This window comes from Leuresthes tenuis, unplaced genomic scaffold, assembly GCF_036924035.1.
Source record: "Leuresthes tenuis unplaced genomic scaffold, fLeuTen1.0.hap1 SCAF_24, whole genome shotgun sequence".
Taxonomy (NCBI): Eukaryota; Metazoa; Chordata; class Actinopteri; order Atheriniformes; family Atherinopsidae; genus Leuresthes; species Leuresthes tenuis.
In genome coordinates, this window is record NW_027325378.1 from 14,500,502 (window position 1) to 14,513,939 (window position 13,438).

Below are 13,438 nucleotides of genomic sequence, written 5' to 3' on the forward strand. Positions count from 1 at the left end.
ATTCTTGCTGACTTACTTATAAATACGAATATGGATTTTTTTTTTCTTGGAGCACTAAATTTTATGGAATAGATGAGGAATACATTCAATTTACATTTCTAAAACAAATACCTTCACAAGCCCAAATAATGCAAATTAGTCTCCAGTTAAAACGGAGCTTAGAGAAATTTAATCGAATTAAGTATTGCAATGTAACTGTGACGTAATTACCTTGGATAATTAGTTCTCTTTTTAATTTTTAAAATCTTTTTGTAAACTGAACTGATTATACAGTGAATCTGATTATTTTTTTGTTTGTTTGTTTGTTCTTTGTAGTGATTTGCTTTAAATGTGGACATCGGCCTCTAATCCGATTGTGAAACCGCTGTTGTTTTTCTCTGATGGCTGTCATGACGCATTTATATAATATAACTGGGATCAGTTTGAAAAGCGAATAGTCGACACATCTTCTTTCACATTCAGGTGGCGAAACACGAATTAAAATGACAGTATTGGACTTTGTCTGCTGGCTCGTGGAAATTAGCCCCTATTTGCTGATACTTTTAGTGTGGCTGAAATTAAACTTTCCCATGCAACTCTCTTCATGGTAACGCTCTTGAATACCTGTTAGTATGACCAATCCTAAAAAAACAAACACTTTCCCACCTATTTTGTATTTACAATTCGTTATTACTATTATTCAGTGTGGTATTTGAACTTGAAGCCTTTTCTCTCTCTTTTTTTTTTAATTCAGAAGCTACACGTTAAAGGGCTGAGGGCTAAAGATTTTTTTTCCGACAGTACTTAAATGTGTCATTTGGCACGCTCTATTCAGAAGCAAACTGAGAGAAGAAAATCCAACCAACCGCCAGCAGTAAAGAGCGAAGGCGTGGCGGCCCGGCTGGGAATATGAACACCGACAGCCTCCAAACTAACAGTAGGAGTTGAGTGGGGCGCGAGGAGGGAAAAAGGAGCACACGAGTCAAATTTACTTCAACTCCGCTATCCCTGTTGACCAACTGGTAATTTCCGATAAACTTTATCTGTCCTTGTGCGGCTACGGTCTTCTCCTCATTCCTGTTAACACTCATCTCACTTGCTCTGTTGTTCTGTTTTAGATACCACTTCAACGTGCGGCATTGACAGAAAGCGGCGTGAGCGTGACATAACCGACATGTCGCATCAGGCGGTAAACGGGGTCCCGTGTCGGGAAAAGGTGCTGACTCTCGACAACATGAACCCCAATGTGAAGCGCGTCGAGTACGCGGTCCGGGGTCCCATCGTCCAGCGGGCGGTGCAGATAGAGAAGGAGCTCCGAGAGGTAAAATTAAACGAGTGGCTGCAGCATGCTCGCGCCTCTCTGCGCGTGAGCCGCAGTAGAGTTGACTGAAGCGCCGAGAAAAACGATGAAAAACAGTTTTTACAGGGCACTTGGGAGGGAGTTAGGCGACCTTATGAAAGGGCAATTTGTTTATCTAAAGCACATGTTTATCTGTCAGACTTTTAGCTCAAAGACTGTCCAGCTGCTGGAGCGTTCAACAGCTGGAACACCCAAGGGGGACACCCGCATACTTTGGAGTGTCCGCGTGACGCGGGTCATTTTTGTCGTATCTCCCCAACACCTGCTGGGACTTGTCTTTGTACATAAAAGCACTGGCTCTTAGTGGGTTTTGGCACACACACACCAGCTGCTGCGGACAGTGAGGAAAAATAACTTCTTCACTGGTGTTTCCTCGAGATAAGATTTTTGATTAAAAAGAAAGCTCACTTTTCACTGTGACTCAGCTAGTTAAAGTGGGACAGGGAGAGTAGGTCTGTCTCACCACAGTGAGCCTTACTGTTCTGCTCATATTACATATTACAGCAGAGGTAACACTGAGCTAGTGTACTTTCTGTACTTTTCTTCCCTCCCTCTCCTTTTCTTTAAGTGATGAACTGGAGAGGACAGCTCTGACTGCCTTTGAGTGCATTCTAGCCCGAGGTGGCTGCCGGACTCAAGGGATGTGTATATTGTGAAGTGTCATTGCGTAACAAAAGAGACCGCTTTTGCTCTCCTCTTTTGTTTCTGGGCTTGCCCGCTGAGGAGAGAGACTTCATTGGTGCGCTGCTGCCTCTGCAAGGCTCTGATGAAAGCGCCCCCACGTCTTTGTTGTCCTCGTCCACTTTTAAAAGAAAAAGAAAGTTTTTAGATCAAGTCCAAGAACAAACTGTCAGATAATGGAGTTTCTTGCAGCAGCTGACTCGCTGACCGCCGGCGTGCTTCCTGTCCGATCTGTGACTGGAACACTTTACTGGTGGTTCAGCAGATTTTGTGCATGTGCTTGTGGTGGTGTCGTGATGACTCCCATAAATCACAGCCCAGACATCCGCCATGACACTCTGCGGCAGGTTAACTCAGGCCTCTGAAAAGTCTGCATTTTCTCTGTTAATAAAACAGAGGACGGGAACAGAATCTGCCTGATATTTCTACAGATTGTCTTGTTCCCCTTCTTGATCTTATTGATTTGACTGAATACTGATAAAGGTAATAGTTTTCTTTCTACTATCCCGAAAGATGGCGTTGAATTAGACGACTCACGTGTAACCAATTGACTACGATTATTCCCCAGTTTGCAAGAGCTAAAGCCTAAATTAGTCTAGTTTCAGTTATTGTGGCATGACTGAACAGATCTAGTGAGGTGACAGTATCATGAGACGGTTGTCAGGCCAGGCTCTGTTCTGCCATGGTGATCCGGGTGTTTTGGCCTGGCGGCCCGATCCGATCCGATCTGAATAATCAGTGCCTGGCGCTGGCTGAGCAGGAGAACGCAGCGCTGAACTAACTGGCTCAAAGAACAGTCAGTCTCTTTGTTGCATCAGAGTGAGGAAGGGATGAAGGGTGAAGGGGAAACGTGCTGCATCAAGTTATGTAAATTTCAAACCAACCAGAAGAGACCTTGAGGGATTTTGCTTCAGCATTCCTATATTCAGATGAGTCGAACTATGTAGAAAGGCAGGCTGGACAAAAAAAAAGCTGAGAGGAGAGATTGCTAAGAACTGGCTCGACTGAGTAGTAATATGCAGTCTCTTACTACTGTATAATCCACCTGGATTCAGCTTGGGGAATGTTTTTATGGGTAAAAGCAGCCATTTCTGTTTGTTTGACTGAAAGGGAGTGGGGCCTTCTGCATGTATAACTCCGTGACACAAGGCACACACAAAGTATCTTTGCAGCCACCAGAGGAAGGTCCCATCATTAACACAGGGCTGCAAGCGTGGTGTGACGCAGGCTCCACTAATTTCAGTGTTTTGCATTTAGTTCGAATGTATTTCTTTGCTCTTGTAGAGCTTCAGTCTGATTTTTTTTATTTTTTTTCCTGCAGTACCGTACTCTGTAGTTCTAAAGCTCAAACCACGAAACCAAAAAAGTCGCTGAGATTGTCACAGCCCGTCCGCTGTCCATATCTGCTGAGACTCTTTTGGTCAGCCTTGCTATAAAACAACACGAGGCTATCTGGTGTGGCGTGACGTCATCTGAGGAGCAGCGGCAGGTGCACCATGTGGGGCTGCACTAACAGACCACACAGGCACCAAAGCAGAGTTTGCATGATTCGGTTACGTCAAAGCGAGGAGGAGGAGGAGGAGGGATTGGCTGGTGAAGCAAAGATGAACAGAGACTGGACAGCAGAGGACGAGTAGAATAAAAGAAATTTCAAACTAGCCATATGATTAGATTTGATCAGCGTGTCTTGATTCGTATCCCTGCCACAAACAGAGGGAGGTTTGTGTCTCTGTGAGGCTCTGGCAGCAGCGTCACCCCCTCTCAGGCCGACACTCCTGCTCCACAGACAAAACCAGACTCTGTGCCGGTGTCTTTGTAAACCAGAGGGGAGATGATGTGTGTGTGCGTGTGGAGGGGGCCAGGGGGTTGCTATGAGAGGAGTGCTAGTTGGACTGGTTTGATTTAAATGCTGAGCCATCAGGAGGCTGGAACACAGATTAGTGTGATGTGACTGACTTTGGTAATTATTGGAGCTTAGAGGCAGTTCAAAAGGAAAAAGAATCTGCAGAAATGTTTCCGTTTTTCAGTCCTGAAGTTTTGACTGTATCTTCCCTGGGGTCTCTCTCAGACTTACTCGTGTTTGCATGTCCAAACACATCTTGCGAGTCCTCTTGCTTATTCTCAGAGACTTAACCTGTCTTCTAAAAACTGTAAACCTGTTTTTTTTTTTGTCTTTACCATTGCAGGGAGTCAAGAAACCATTCTCAGAAGTCATCAAGGCTAACATAGGAGATGCCCACGCCATGGGCCAGAAGCCAATCACCTTCTTCAGACAGGTTGGACACAAAAACATCGACTTTCTTGAACTGTTTTAAAACAATCTGGATACTGGCTGCGTGTTCAGATCAAACCAGTCTGCAGATATTAAATAGAAATGATTGTTTACATCAGGGCTATGGTGGAGGACCGGCAGCCTCCGTCTTATCTGCAGCAATTGAACACACAACCATAAAGTCTTGCTCTGATATGTACAGATGGATCGTGGAAGTCTATAAGACAATCCACACCCATCGCACGCAACACACAGCTGCTGTTATTTGTGAAAACTGATGATGATAACCTAATAAAAAATAAAAAAACCTAAACAAAGTCACCATCGTACTGAGCAAGCTCCATGAAATTGTCTTTCATGGTGTGTTTTATAGTCAATTCTGTCTTCTCTTTATTAGTTTCCACCTCCTGTCAGGTTAGATTGCTGGTATGTGTGGAGGAAATGGCGCACAGGTTTTTATTAAATTCTTTATGTACACATCGTTTATGGATCCGTCTCCTGGTGTGTATATCCTAGAGTAGCCTTGTAATGTGTTGAAATGGCTGTCTCATACGCAGCTCTTTTAACTCTGGCTTAAAAGTTAAAAGCTGAGATGTATCCGGTATTTAATGTCAAACTGAATGAGGTCAAACAAGTCCTGAATGTGTTACAATGCCTGTTAATGGTCAATTTTCTGAATGATTTTTGCCCTCCTCCCTCAGGTGTTGGCTCTGTGTTCTTATCCCGAACTCCTGGAGGACAACAAGTTTCCAGAGGACGCCAAGAAGAGAGCGCGGCGTATTCTCGATGCCTGTGGAGGTCACAGCATAGGTCAGACAACTCCCCCCAACTCCTCCAACCACACGCGCACGTCTCCCTATTCCAGCAAATGCGTCACTCTTTAATAATTGATTTGGACAGTCTGTGTGTGAACAGTGTTAAAAAGTGTCAGCTGGTCGATGCGGTCCGTTCTGTCTGAGTCAAAGTTCACTCTCTCGTGTCCAAGGGGCCTACAGTGCCAGCCAGGGAATTGAGTGCATCCGCCAGGATGTGGCGCACTACATAGAGAAGAGAGACGGTGGCATCCCCTCTAACCCTGACAACATCTACCTCTCCACCGGGGCCAGTGATGCTATTGTGGTATCTATCACCTCTTTACTATCTCCTCACCCAAAAAGTGCTGACTTACTGCTTCACGAGATGCTTTGTTGCTTTAACCCGACACGGATGATTTCGTGGAAATGGCCTTTTATGTAACTTTAGTTAATCATATACGCAGCTGTACTTGGCACATCTGTGACCTCACCCCACCCACAGACCTTTGTCACTGTCACTTGCAACTGAATTAGGCTTCTGGGCAACCGTAAGATAAACCCAACCACCGGAGTAAAAGATACTGCTACTGTTTCAGGCAGTATCAAACTGGGGCATTTCTGGCAGCGTTAGATTTTGTCCACAGTGTTGCTCCAGGACAGGACACTTCTACAGCTCCTCTTCATCTTAATACACACGAACATCTTGCCAGTTTGTCACATTCTCTGAAATAAAGCCACTCCTCTTCCCTTCTCCTTCTCTTCCACTCCCAGACCATGCTGAAGTTGCTGGTGTGCGGTGAGGGCCGTGACCGCACCGGAGTGATGATCTCCATCCCGCAGTACCCCCTGTACTCGGCCGCCCTCGCAGACCTGGGCGCCGTGCAGATCAGTTACTACCTGGACGAAGAAAAGTGTTGGAGCCTGGACGTGACGGAGCTCAGAAGAGCCCTGAACGCAGCGAAGCAGCACTGCAAGCCTCGTGTGCTGTGCATCATCAACCCTGGAAACCCCACAGGTTGTTGTGAATGACAAGCATTTGATACATTCTGCCTAAAAAAAAAAAACAAACACCAAAACATGTTTCAAGGCTCGGCTCATTGTTTTCTTTGTCCCTGCTAACCACCACACTCTGCCCTGCATCACAGGTCAGGTCCAGAGCAGGCAGTGCATTGAAGATGTGATCCGATTTGCTACAGAGGAGCATCTCTTCCTCATGGCTGATGAAGTAAATCAAGAGTGACATTCCCTCTATTCAGCAGTTTAACATAGTCCGTTTTTTATGTCTCAAAACACGAAATAAGAAGAACAGTAAAAAACGAATGACATTCGAAAAAGCTTATCTCAGAAAAAATCTATTTCGATAGAATCAAATTATACTTTAGTAGAGTAAAAGCACTTACTATAGCCTGATCTGTGATCTTATATAAAGGAATAAATCAGCTGTTCTTGACCTAAATTTACAACCCGTACAGCATGATTAGTTGTGCACGTCATCGTCTATACTTTCTTACTTTCTTGTATTGTTTACACTTGTGGGTGTTTCCCCGTGGCAGGTCTACCAGGATAATGTGTATGCAGAGGGTTGCAAGTTCCACTCCTTTAAGAAGGTGCTGTTTGAAATGGGACCAGAGTATTCCAGCACGTTGGAGATGGCCTCCTTCCACTCCACCTCCAAATGCTACATGGGAGAGTGAGTAGCCACATGCCTGCTTGCACACACACACACACACACACGCACACACACACATATATACTAATATCTATGAAAATATGGTACTTCTGTTTCTCTTTGCATTGCCACTCAAAGGCAGCATGTGGAGTTTATAACCGCTAATAGCCACACGAACAACATCAGTGTCACACATTTTTAATGAGCAAAGGAAATTCACTGAACATGTAAGGAAGCAAAAGCTTCGGCCGCTGGAGCTGCTTCTCCCTGCAGACGCGTGCATCCCCTGCAGCAGGCGCCATCTTCATCTTTCCTCTGTTTACCTTGATCAGGTGTGGATTCCGTGGAGGCTACATGGAGGTGCTCAACATGGACCCCGAGGTGAAGGCCCAGCTCACCAAACTGGTGTCGGTGCGTCTGTGCCCCCCCGTCTCCGGACAGGCACTGATGGACCTGGTGGTTAACCCGCCGCAACCCGATGAGCCCTCCCACACCGCATTTATGAAGGTCAGAGAAACGCGCTCGGCTAATCAGCTCAGGCACACCTTCACCACGATCCTGAGTGTGTGTGCAAACAGGTTACACTGGAAAACACCACACCATATAATCTATGCACACAAAGCTTTCATTGAGTGTGTCCACACACAGCACTCGTAAATAATCAGCTTCTGTGTGCTCCAATGAAAAAAAAAAAGGTTCTTATAATTCCATTTGAATGTCTAAATTCAGAGCTGCTTTGTGCTTCAAAAGTCTGAGCTTTTTAAAGCGGATCACACATATTATGTAATGTATGGTGTTGTAAATTTGGTAGCCTGTGTTCACTGGACCCACAAACCGGCAGAAACCGTGTGCAGTGGAGGAAGCCATTAAGTTGATAGTCATTACTGGGACTTAGACAGTTGAGAGATTCGTAACTGGATGGAAGAAACCGTATATTTCAGCAGTCAGGAAATACAGAATGCACAAACAGACTGTTTTAACAGGAGAATACAATCATAGCAGACAACCAAAAAACAGCAAGAGCTCTAAAAGGATGAAACCTGCTCCTGAGTCATCTTGCATTGTGCTTAGTGGAAGTGTACTACTCTCTTCCACCTCTTGAGGATTGATCTAACTGTGGAGCAACAGCCTACTGAGTGTTCTGCACAGTCTGGGTGTGTTTAATCACTTCAGTGAGTGGGTGAAAAATGGAGAAACACTGTTGTGGCTCCATTTGGCCACAAGAGGGAGTTAAAAAAAAAAAGGTTGTGTTTTTTTAATGAGTTGCTCAGATGTTTGAAGCCACATTCACACCAGAGACACGAATTCCAGCTGTATTTAAAAGCTTCATGCTGTTGGACATAATAGATGTTTTTTAATCTGTATTTGATGGAAATTCAGGAACCATTTGCTGACTTTTAGGTTAGGGAAATGCTGCCTTGTTGCCTGGCACGTAAACTGCCACACATTTTTTTTTTTTATTTACGTGTAATTCTACATGTATGTTGTTGTTGGTTCACCCCCACACGTGTTCACCCCCTCCAGGAGCGGACGGTTGTGTTGGCAGCTTTGGCAGAGAAGGCCAGACTAACGCAGGAGCTCTTCAACACAGTACCTGGCATCACCTGCAACCCGGTCCAGGGCGCCATGTACACCTTCCCCCGCATCACTCTGCCTCAGAAGGCCATTGACAAGGCCAAGGTCTGTTCGCCGCACACACCTCTTGTTTACTCATGTGTGTGTAGACAGCTACATGAATTAACGTGCACGTGTTTGTCTGCAGGAGGAGGGCCAGCTTCCAGACATGTTCTACTGCATGAAGCTGCTGGAGGAGGAGGGAATCTGCTTGGTGCCGGGAAGTGGCTTTGGCCAGAAAGAGGGAACCTTCCACTTCAGGTTGGTATAGCTGACGATGGGGCCTCACTTCAAGTATTATGCAATATTTAAGGTCATGATCACAGCATAAACATGTCGTTTCTCATTTATCTACATCTTCTTTCCATTCATCCGCACCGACCCCCACCAGGATGACCATCTTGCCTCCGACTGAGAAGCTGAAGGTGGTGCTGCAGAAGATCCGTGACTTCCACTTGCGCTTCACACGCGAGTTTTCCTAACAGCGCCTTCCCTTTCAACCACATCTCACAAACCAACTCATCCAGTGCCAGTATCTTGAAGTGCCTTTGTGTGAATGAGGCAGAATGGAGACTTTTTTTTTTTTTAAAAAGAAGCTATTAGTCATTGAAGAAACTTGAATGTTTCCTTTTTAGCTAGCAAAGCGGATGCAGTCACATTTCCTGTTCATGTAAAGCTGTAATGAGTTTCTGTACATGATGCACTTTCTCAGAATAACCTGCTTAGGTCTTTTATGTTCAAAAAGATGTTGGATCTTTCCATCTCATTGTCACAGATGCATCCCTCTCATGCCAAGATGTTTATAGCCGAACGATTAGGTGTTAATTCATGTTTTACGAGCACTGGCTTGAGGAGGATGCACCATGCTGAGAGGTACTTGTTGGGAGTCCATGTGTTTCAGAGCCTGCTCCAAAGTGTACCCATTTGTATTACTAATATTTTAAATGTTCCTAAATGAGATTCTTTATTGAACCGTTTGCATTTCCTGTCCCTTCATTTCAAATATGGCATTTACGAAGCATGACTTGTGTTGATTTACCGGAACAAAGAGTCACCACTGAGTGTTGGCCCACAAGGCCGCCATCATTTTCAGTTTTATTTAAAAATTTGTCAACAGTGCTTACATGCTTTTAGAAACAGAAGAAAGCGGAATCTCTTGAAATGAACAGAAACTAAAAGGATGATGAAATCTTGTAATCATCGCAGAAACTCAGTAACACCGTTTATATTCTGCTGCGTTCCCTTTCCCCTCCCAGACTCAGTCCGAGTGCAGCAAGAGTTCTTAGCCAATTACAGAAAGTCTCAAAGTTCGTCCTTCTTCTGTAGCTTTGTGGCGTGCTTTTCCAAGAACTTGCTGAGCCCTTCTACTGTTCTGTCTCCACCCTCAAGTTTCACTGGGCTCTGCTTGCTGTTACTCGGGGCAAAGTATATTGTGGGGAAGCCCTCCACTTTGTAGCTGTCCTCTGGCACGTCGTTGGTCGTGGCGTCCATCTTGGCGATCACCAGGTTCTTCTCACTTTTATACTTTTTGCCGAGAGCCAAATAGTCGGGCTCCAGTTTCTTACAGTGCCCGCACCAGGGAGCATAAAACTCTATAAGGACATCCTTTTTGGTATCCATGACTATTTCGTCAAAGGTCTTTCCCACCACGACCTTCACTGGCCCCTTGTTGCTCTTTGGCACTGGCTGAGACTTGATGATGGGTTTGAGCTTTCCTGCAAACACAATTCAGGACAAAAAAAAAATATATATTTTAGCAAGAAAAATGCGAGTTAATGTAAGAACAGTTCAATTTAAAAACAAAGAAAACATTAACCTTTCTTAAAAGCCTTAACAAAGTCTTCCAGCACGTCCGAGTCAAACTCCTCTGGCTCCATGGCAAACTTCTTGCCTCCGTCTGCCATAATGCCGACGTTCACTTCCTCTCCACTCTCACTGAGGCCGAGGCTCTTCAGCTCCTCGGCATAATCCTCCTCGTCAGCGATGGCAAACGTGTACTCTGGGAAGTCTTTGGCCACCTCAAGCACCTTTGACCTCCAGAACTGCGTAGCTACAAATGAAAGTCGACAAGAGAAAGTATGACATTTTAGATATTTTTTTATAAATCCCAGACACAACTTAGAGAATAAAAGAAGCAGAGGCAAGTTCTCATGACAAGCTGAGCAAGATGTCAGGTCAGACTTCTTAACGTACCTTTCCTGTAGTCAAAGCTGAAGTCTATTCCATAATAAACCACCACCAGGGGCCTTTGGCTGTAGCGTTTAGCGTCGTTGCTTGGTTTTCTGTGTCCCACCAGAGGAATGGAATGTTTCTTGAAGAACTCCTGCACTTCTGACACCGATGTGGAGTCCTGTATAATTAACACGTCTCAAGTTCAACGCACCTTTTTTTTTTTTTGAATGTTGCTCGATCAAGCATGCACTGCTAGGATATTTTTACACTAAGACTGAAAAGACAAACCGAAACAAAGCCCAGGCGTGAGTTTAATACCCAGTGGAGACCATTCAAATTCAGCTAGAGAGAGAAAAAAAAAAAAAAAAAAAAGACAGAAAGTGGTGGAAAGTGAAATGAAACACTGCACCTTGACTTTAAGTGTGTGAGACGCCGGCTCATGCTTCGAGTGGAACTTCTCAGGCTGAATGACGACTATCTGACCGGGAGAAGCTTTCAGCAGTTTGGCCACCTCAGCGCTATAGGTGTGACGGAAGGTGAAGTCTTCTCGCAGTAGATTACCTGCCAGAAAAACAGCAGTCTGATTCCACACATTCATCATCGCCCACATTTTGAAGAACAACAAAAGGTTGCACTCTCAACAAGCAGAGACATAAGCGCTCTGAAAGAGCGATGCGTTTAAGATGCGGGCTGCTGCAAATCACTGCATGTCGGTTAGCTCAAAGCTAAATGTGATGTCAAAAAGAACCAATAAAAACTAAACACTTACAGGCTTCGATGTAGATCTCATAGGCTGCATCTTGGTCACTGGAGAACACACCGACGATGACGACATCGTCGCCATCCTTGATGAGCTCTTGCACCTGTTTTGCCGCCTGGACCTGCTTGGAGGGAGGCCCTGCCTGCTCACTCATGTAGTCGACGATGCCTTGGGGGAAAAAAACAAAAACATGATGACCGATGATGGAGGACGAACCGAAAAGCAACACACAGGAAAACTACTGGAGCAGACAACACACGGCCAGTGACCTACCGTAGCTCTCTCTGGGTCCGCTGTACTCAAACACCTTGCCCTTCCTGAACATCTTCAGGCTGGGATAGCCGGAGATGCCGAAGCGTGAGGCGATCTCAGTCTCCACTGTGGCGTCCACCTTGGCCAGAGGAATGGGAGGAGAGCGCTGGCTCAGCTCCTTCGCCGCCTTCTCGTACTCTGGAGCCAGACGCTTGCAGTGTCCACACCTGTGGAAAGGAAGAATTTTTCAATTTCATTCTATTGGAGCCAGTCATACAAATCCAGGCACTCGCGACACATAATCTGCATTTCACAACCAACTCACCACGGAGCATAAAACTCCACCAGGATGATGTTGGCCTCATTAACGGCATCATCAAAGTTGTCCTTTGTCAGCACCAGCGTGGCCTCGGGAGGTGGCTTCCAGTCTGGTTGAGACACCTCTTTCACCCGCTCCACAATGGCTGCAACAAACAGGTGTTCACCACATTTATATTATAAATACACATGAATTTAAAAAGGCAGCGGATTTATTGTAAGGCTGCAAAATGCTTCAGCTGAACTCTCACCCTTCTCCGTTCTGTCTCCGTCGTAGTCCACAGGCTCGCCGTTTTTCAAAATCTTGATGGTGGGATATCCGGACACGTCGAACCTGCTCGCCACCGCACTGGCAACTGTTGCGTCCACTTTGGCCACGGGGATAGGAGGGTCGTTTTCTTTGAGGGTCTGAGCAATTTTCTCATACTCTGGGGCAAACTGCTTGCAGTGGCCACACCTGACAAAATAAACCGATACAGTATGAAGGAGAAGTCTGCCATCGTGTGAAGACAAAGAGGAGAGCTCATCATTTTTTTTTTATTGATCACTACATGGAACATCCCATTTAAAGAATTCTAAAAAGAACAATGAGACTGCAGAACCTACCATGGAGCATAAAACTCAACTAGGACCGTGTCTTTGCCCTCCATGAAGGTGTCAAAGTTGCCATCAGTGAGAACCAGCACCCCGTTCTCCTCTTTCACCTCCGTGTCATCTTCCTCGTCTTCCTCCTCATCGTCACTGTCCTCTTCGTCAGTCTCCTCCTTGTCTTCTGCAACATCTTAACATAATATCTTAACTTAATATCAAACAGGAGACGGGAGCACAATGATTTTGAAGCAAACCCCGGGTAGCTTGGCACTTGCACCAGAAACCATGCAAGAGACAGCAACATATTTTTTGTGGAGTGCACACAGACAAATGACAACCGATAGAAATCTATGGAAACTGCACAAAGTTACCATTACCACTCAAAAGCCACCAAACGGCATAATAAAGTGCGCGTCGCAGTTCTGTTGACAGTTAGATAGCATGCTAGCTAGCAGGCTGATTAGGGTATCCATAGTAACTTAGCTAGCTAGTTAGACTGACAGGAACTTGGAGGAAATACACACACACTATTTGCGCCACTGCCTTACTTAAATAGCTTATTTGGTCGTAATAACCGTAAGAGACTGTAAAGCAGCTCAAACTTACCATCCTCGCATCTGCTGATAGTCGCAAAATGTGCAATGCCGAGCAGCACAATTAGCAGCAAAGCAACCTTCCTCATTGTCCACAGATGATACAGCCCCGCGTCAAGGACGTGATGCCCCAAAGTAGCCGGTTAATTACTTTTAACTAATAACGCTGATGAATATCATCAAAACCCTGTCAGACCCGCTGTCCGGATCAATACTGATTTGTGGCTGTGCAAATCTTCCGTTTGTGGTTTCATACAAACTTCTGAAATCACACACGCCTCCTCCTCCGCCTGGAACTTGTCTGACTTGCCACGTTCCGATTGGCTCTAATCACATTCTCTTCTCCAATCACAAGCCGCCACTCAATTCCTGGAGTGTGAGAC

General features: G+C 45.4%; 2 protein-coding genes across 2 annotated transcripts; one reads left to right on the forward strand and one right to left on the reverse strand.

Annotated features, from left to right (window-relative positions):
• Nucleotides 1-894: 894 nt before the first annotated feature.
• Nucleotides 895-9,341, forward strand: LOC140284759 (alanine aminotransferase 2-like). Its single transcript, XM_072378748.1, has 12 exons — nt 895-1,001; nt 1,098-1,300; nt 4,207-4,296; nt 4,994-5,102; nt 5,278-5,411; nt 5,858-6,101; nt 6,232-6,311; nt 6,640-6,776; nt 7,088-7,262; nt 8,280-8,435; nt 8,518-8,630; nt 8,761-9,341. The coding sequence occupies exons 2-12, from the start codon at nt 1,154-1,156 to the stop codon at nt 8,849-8,851; spliced, it is 1,476 nt and encodes a 491-aa protein (XP_072234849.1). The 5' UTR covers nt 895-1,001; nt 1,098-1,153; the 3' UTR covers nt 8,852-9,341.
• A 90-nt stretch (nt 9,342-9,431) lies between these two features.
• pdia4 (protein disulfide isomerase family A, member 4) lies at nt 9,432-13,339 on the reverse strand. The gene is made up of 10 exons (XM_072378747.1): nt 13,069-13,339; nt 12,478-12,652; nt 12,123-12,328; nt 11,879-12,017; nt 11,575-11,780; nt 11,311-11,469; nt 10,951-11,102; nt 10,563-10,719; nt 10,186-10,419; nt 9,432-10,084 (listed from the first exon to the last, which is right to left on the reverse strand). The coding sequence occupies exons 1-10, from the start codon at nt 13,142-13,144 to the stop codon at nt 9,672-9,674; spliced, it is 1,917 nt and encodes a 638-aa protein (XP_072234848.1). The 5' UTR covers nt 13,145-13,339; the 3' UTR covers nt 9,432-9,671.
• Between the last annotated feature and the right edge of the window lie 99 nt (nt 13,340-13,438).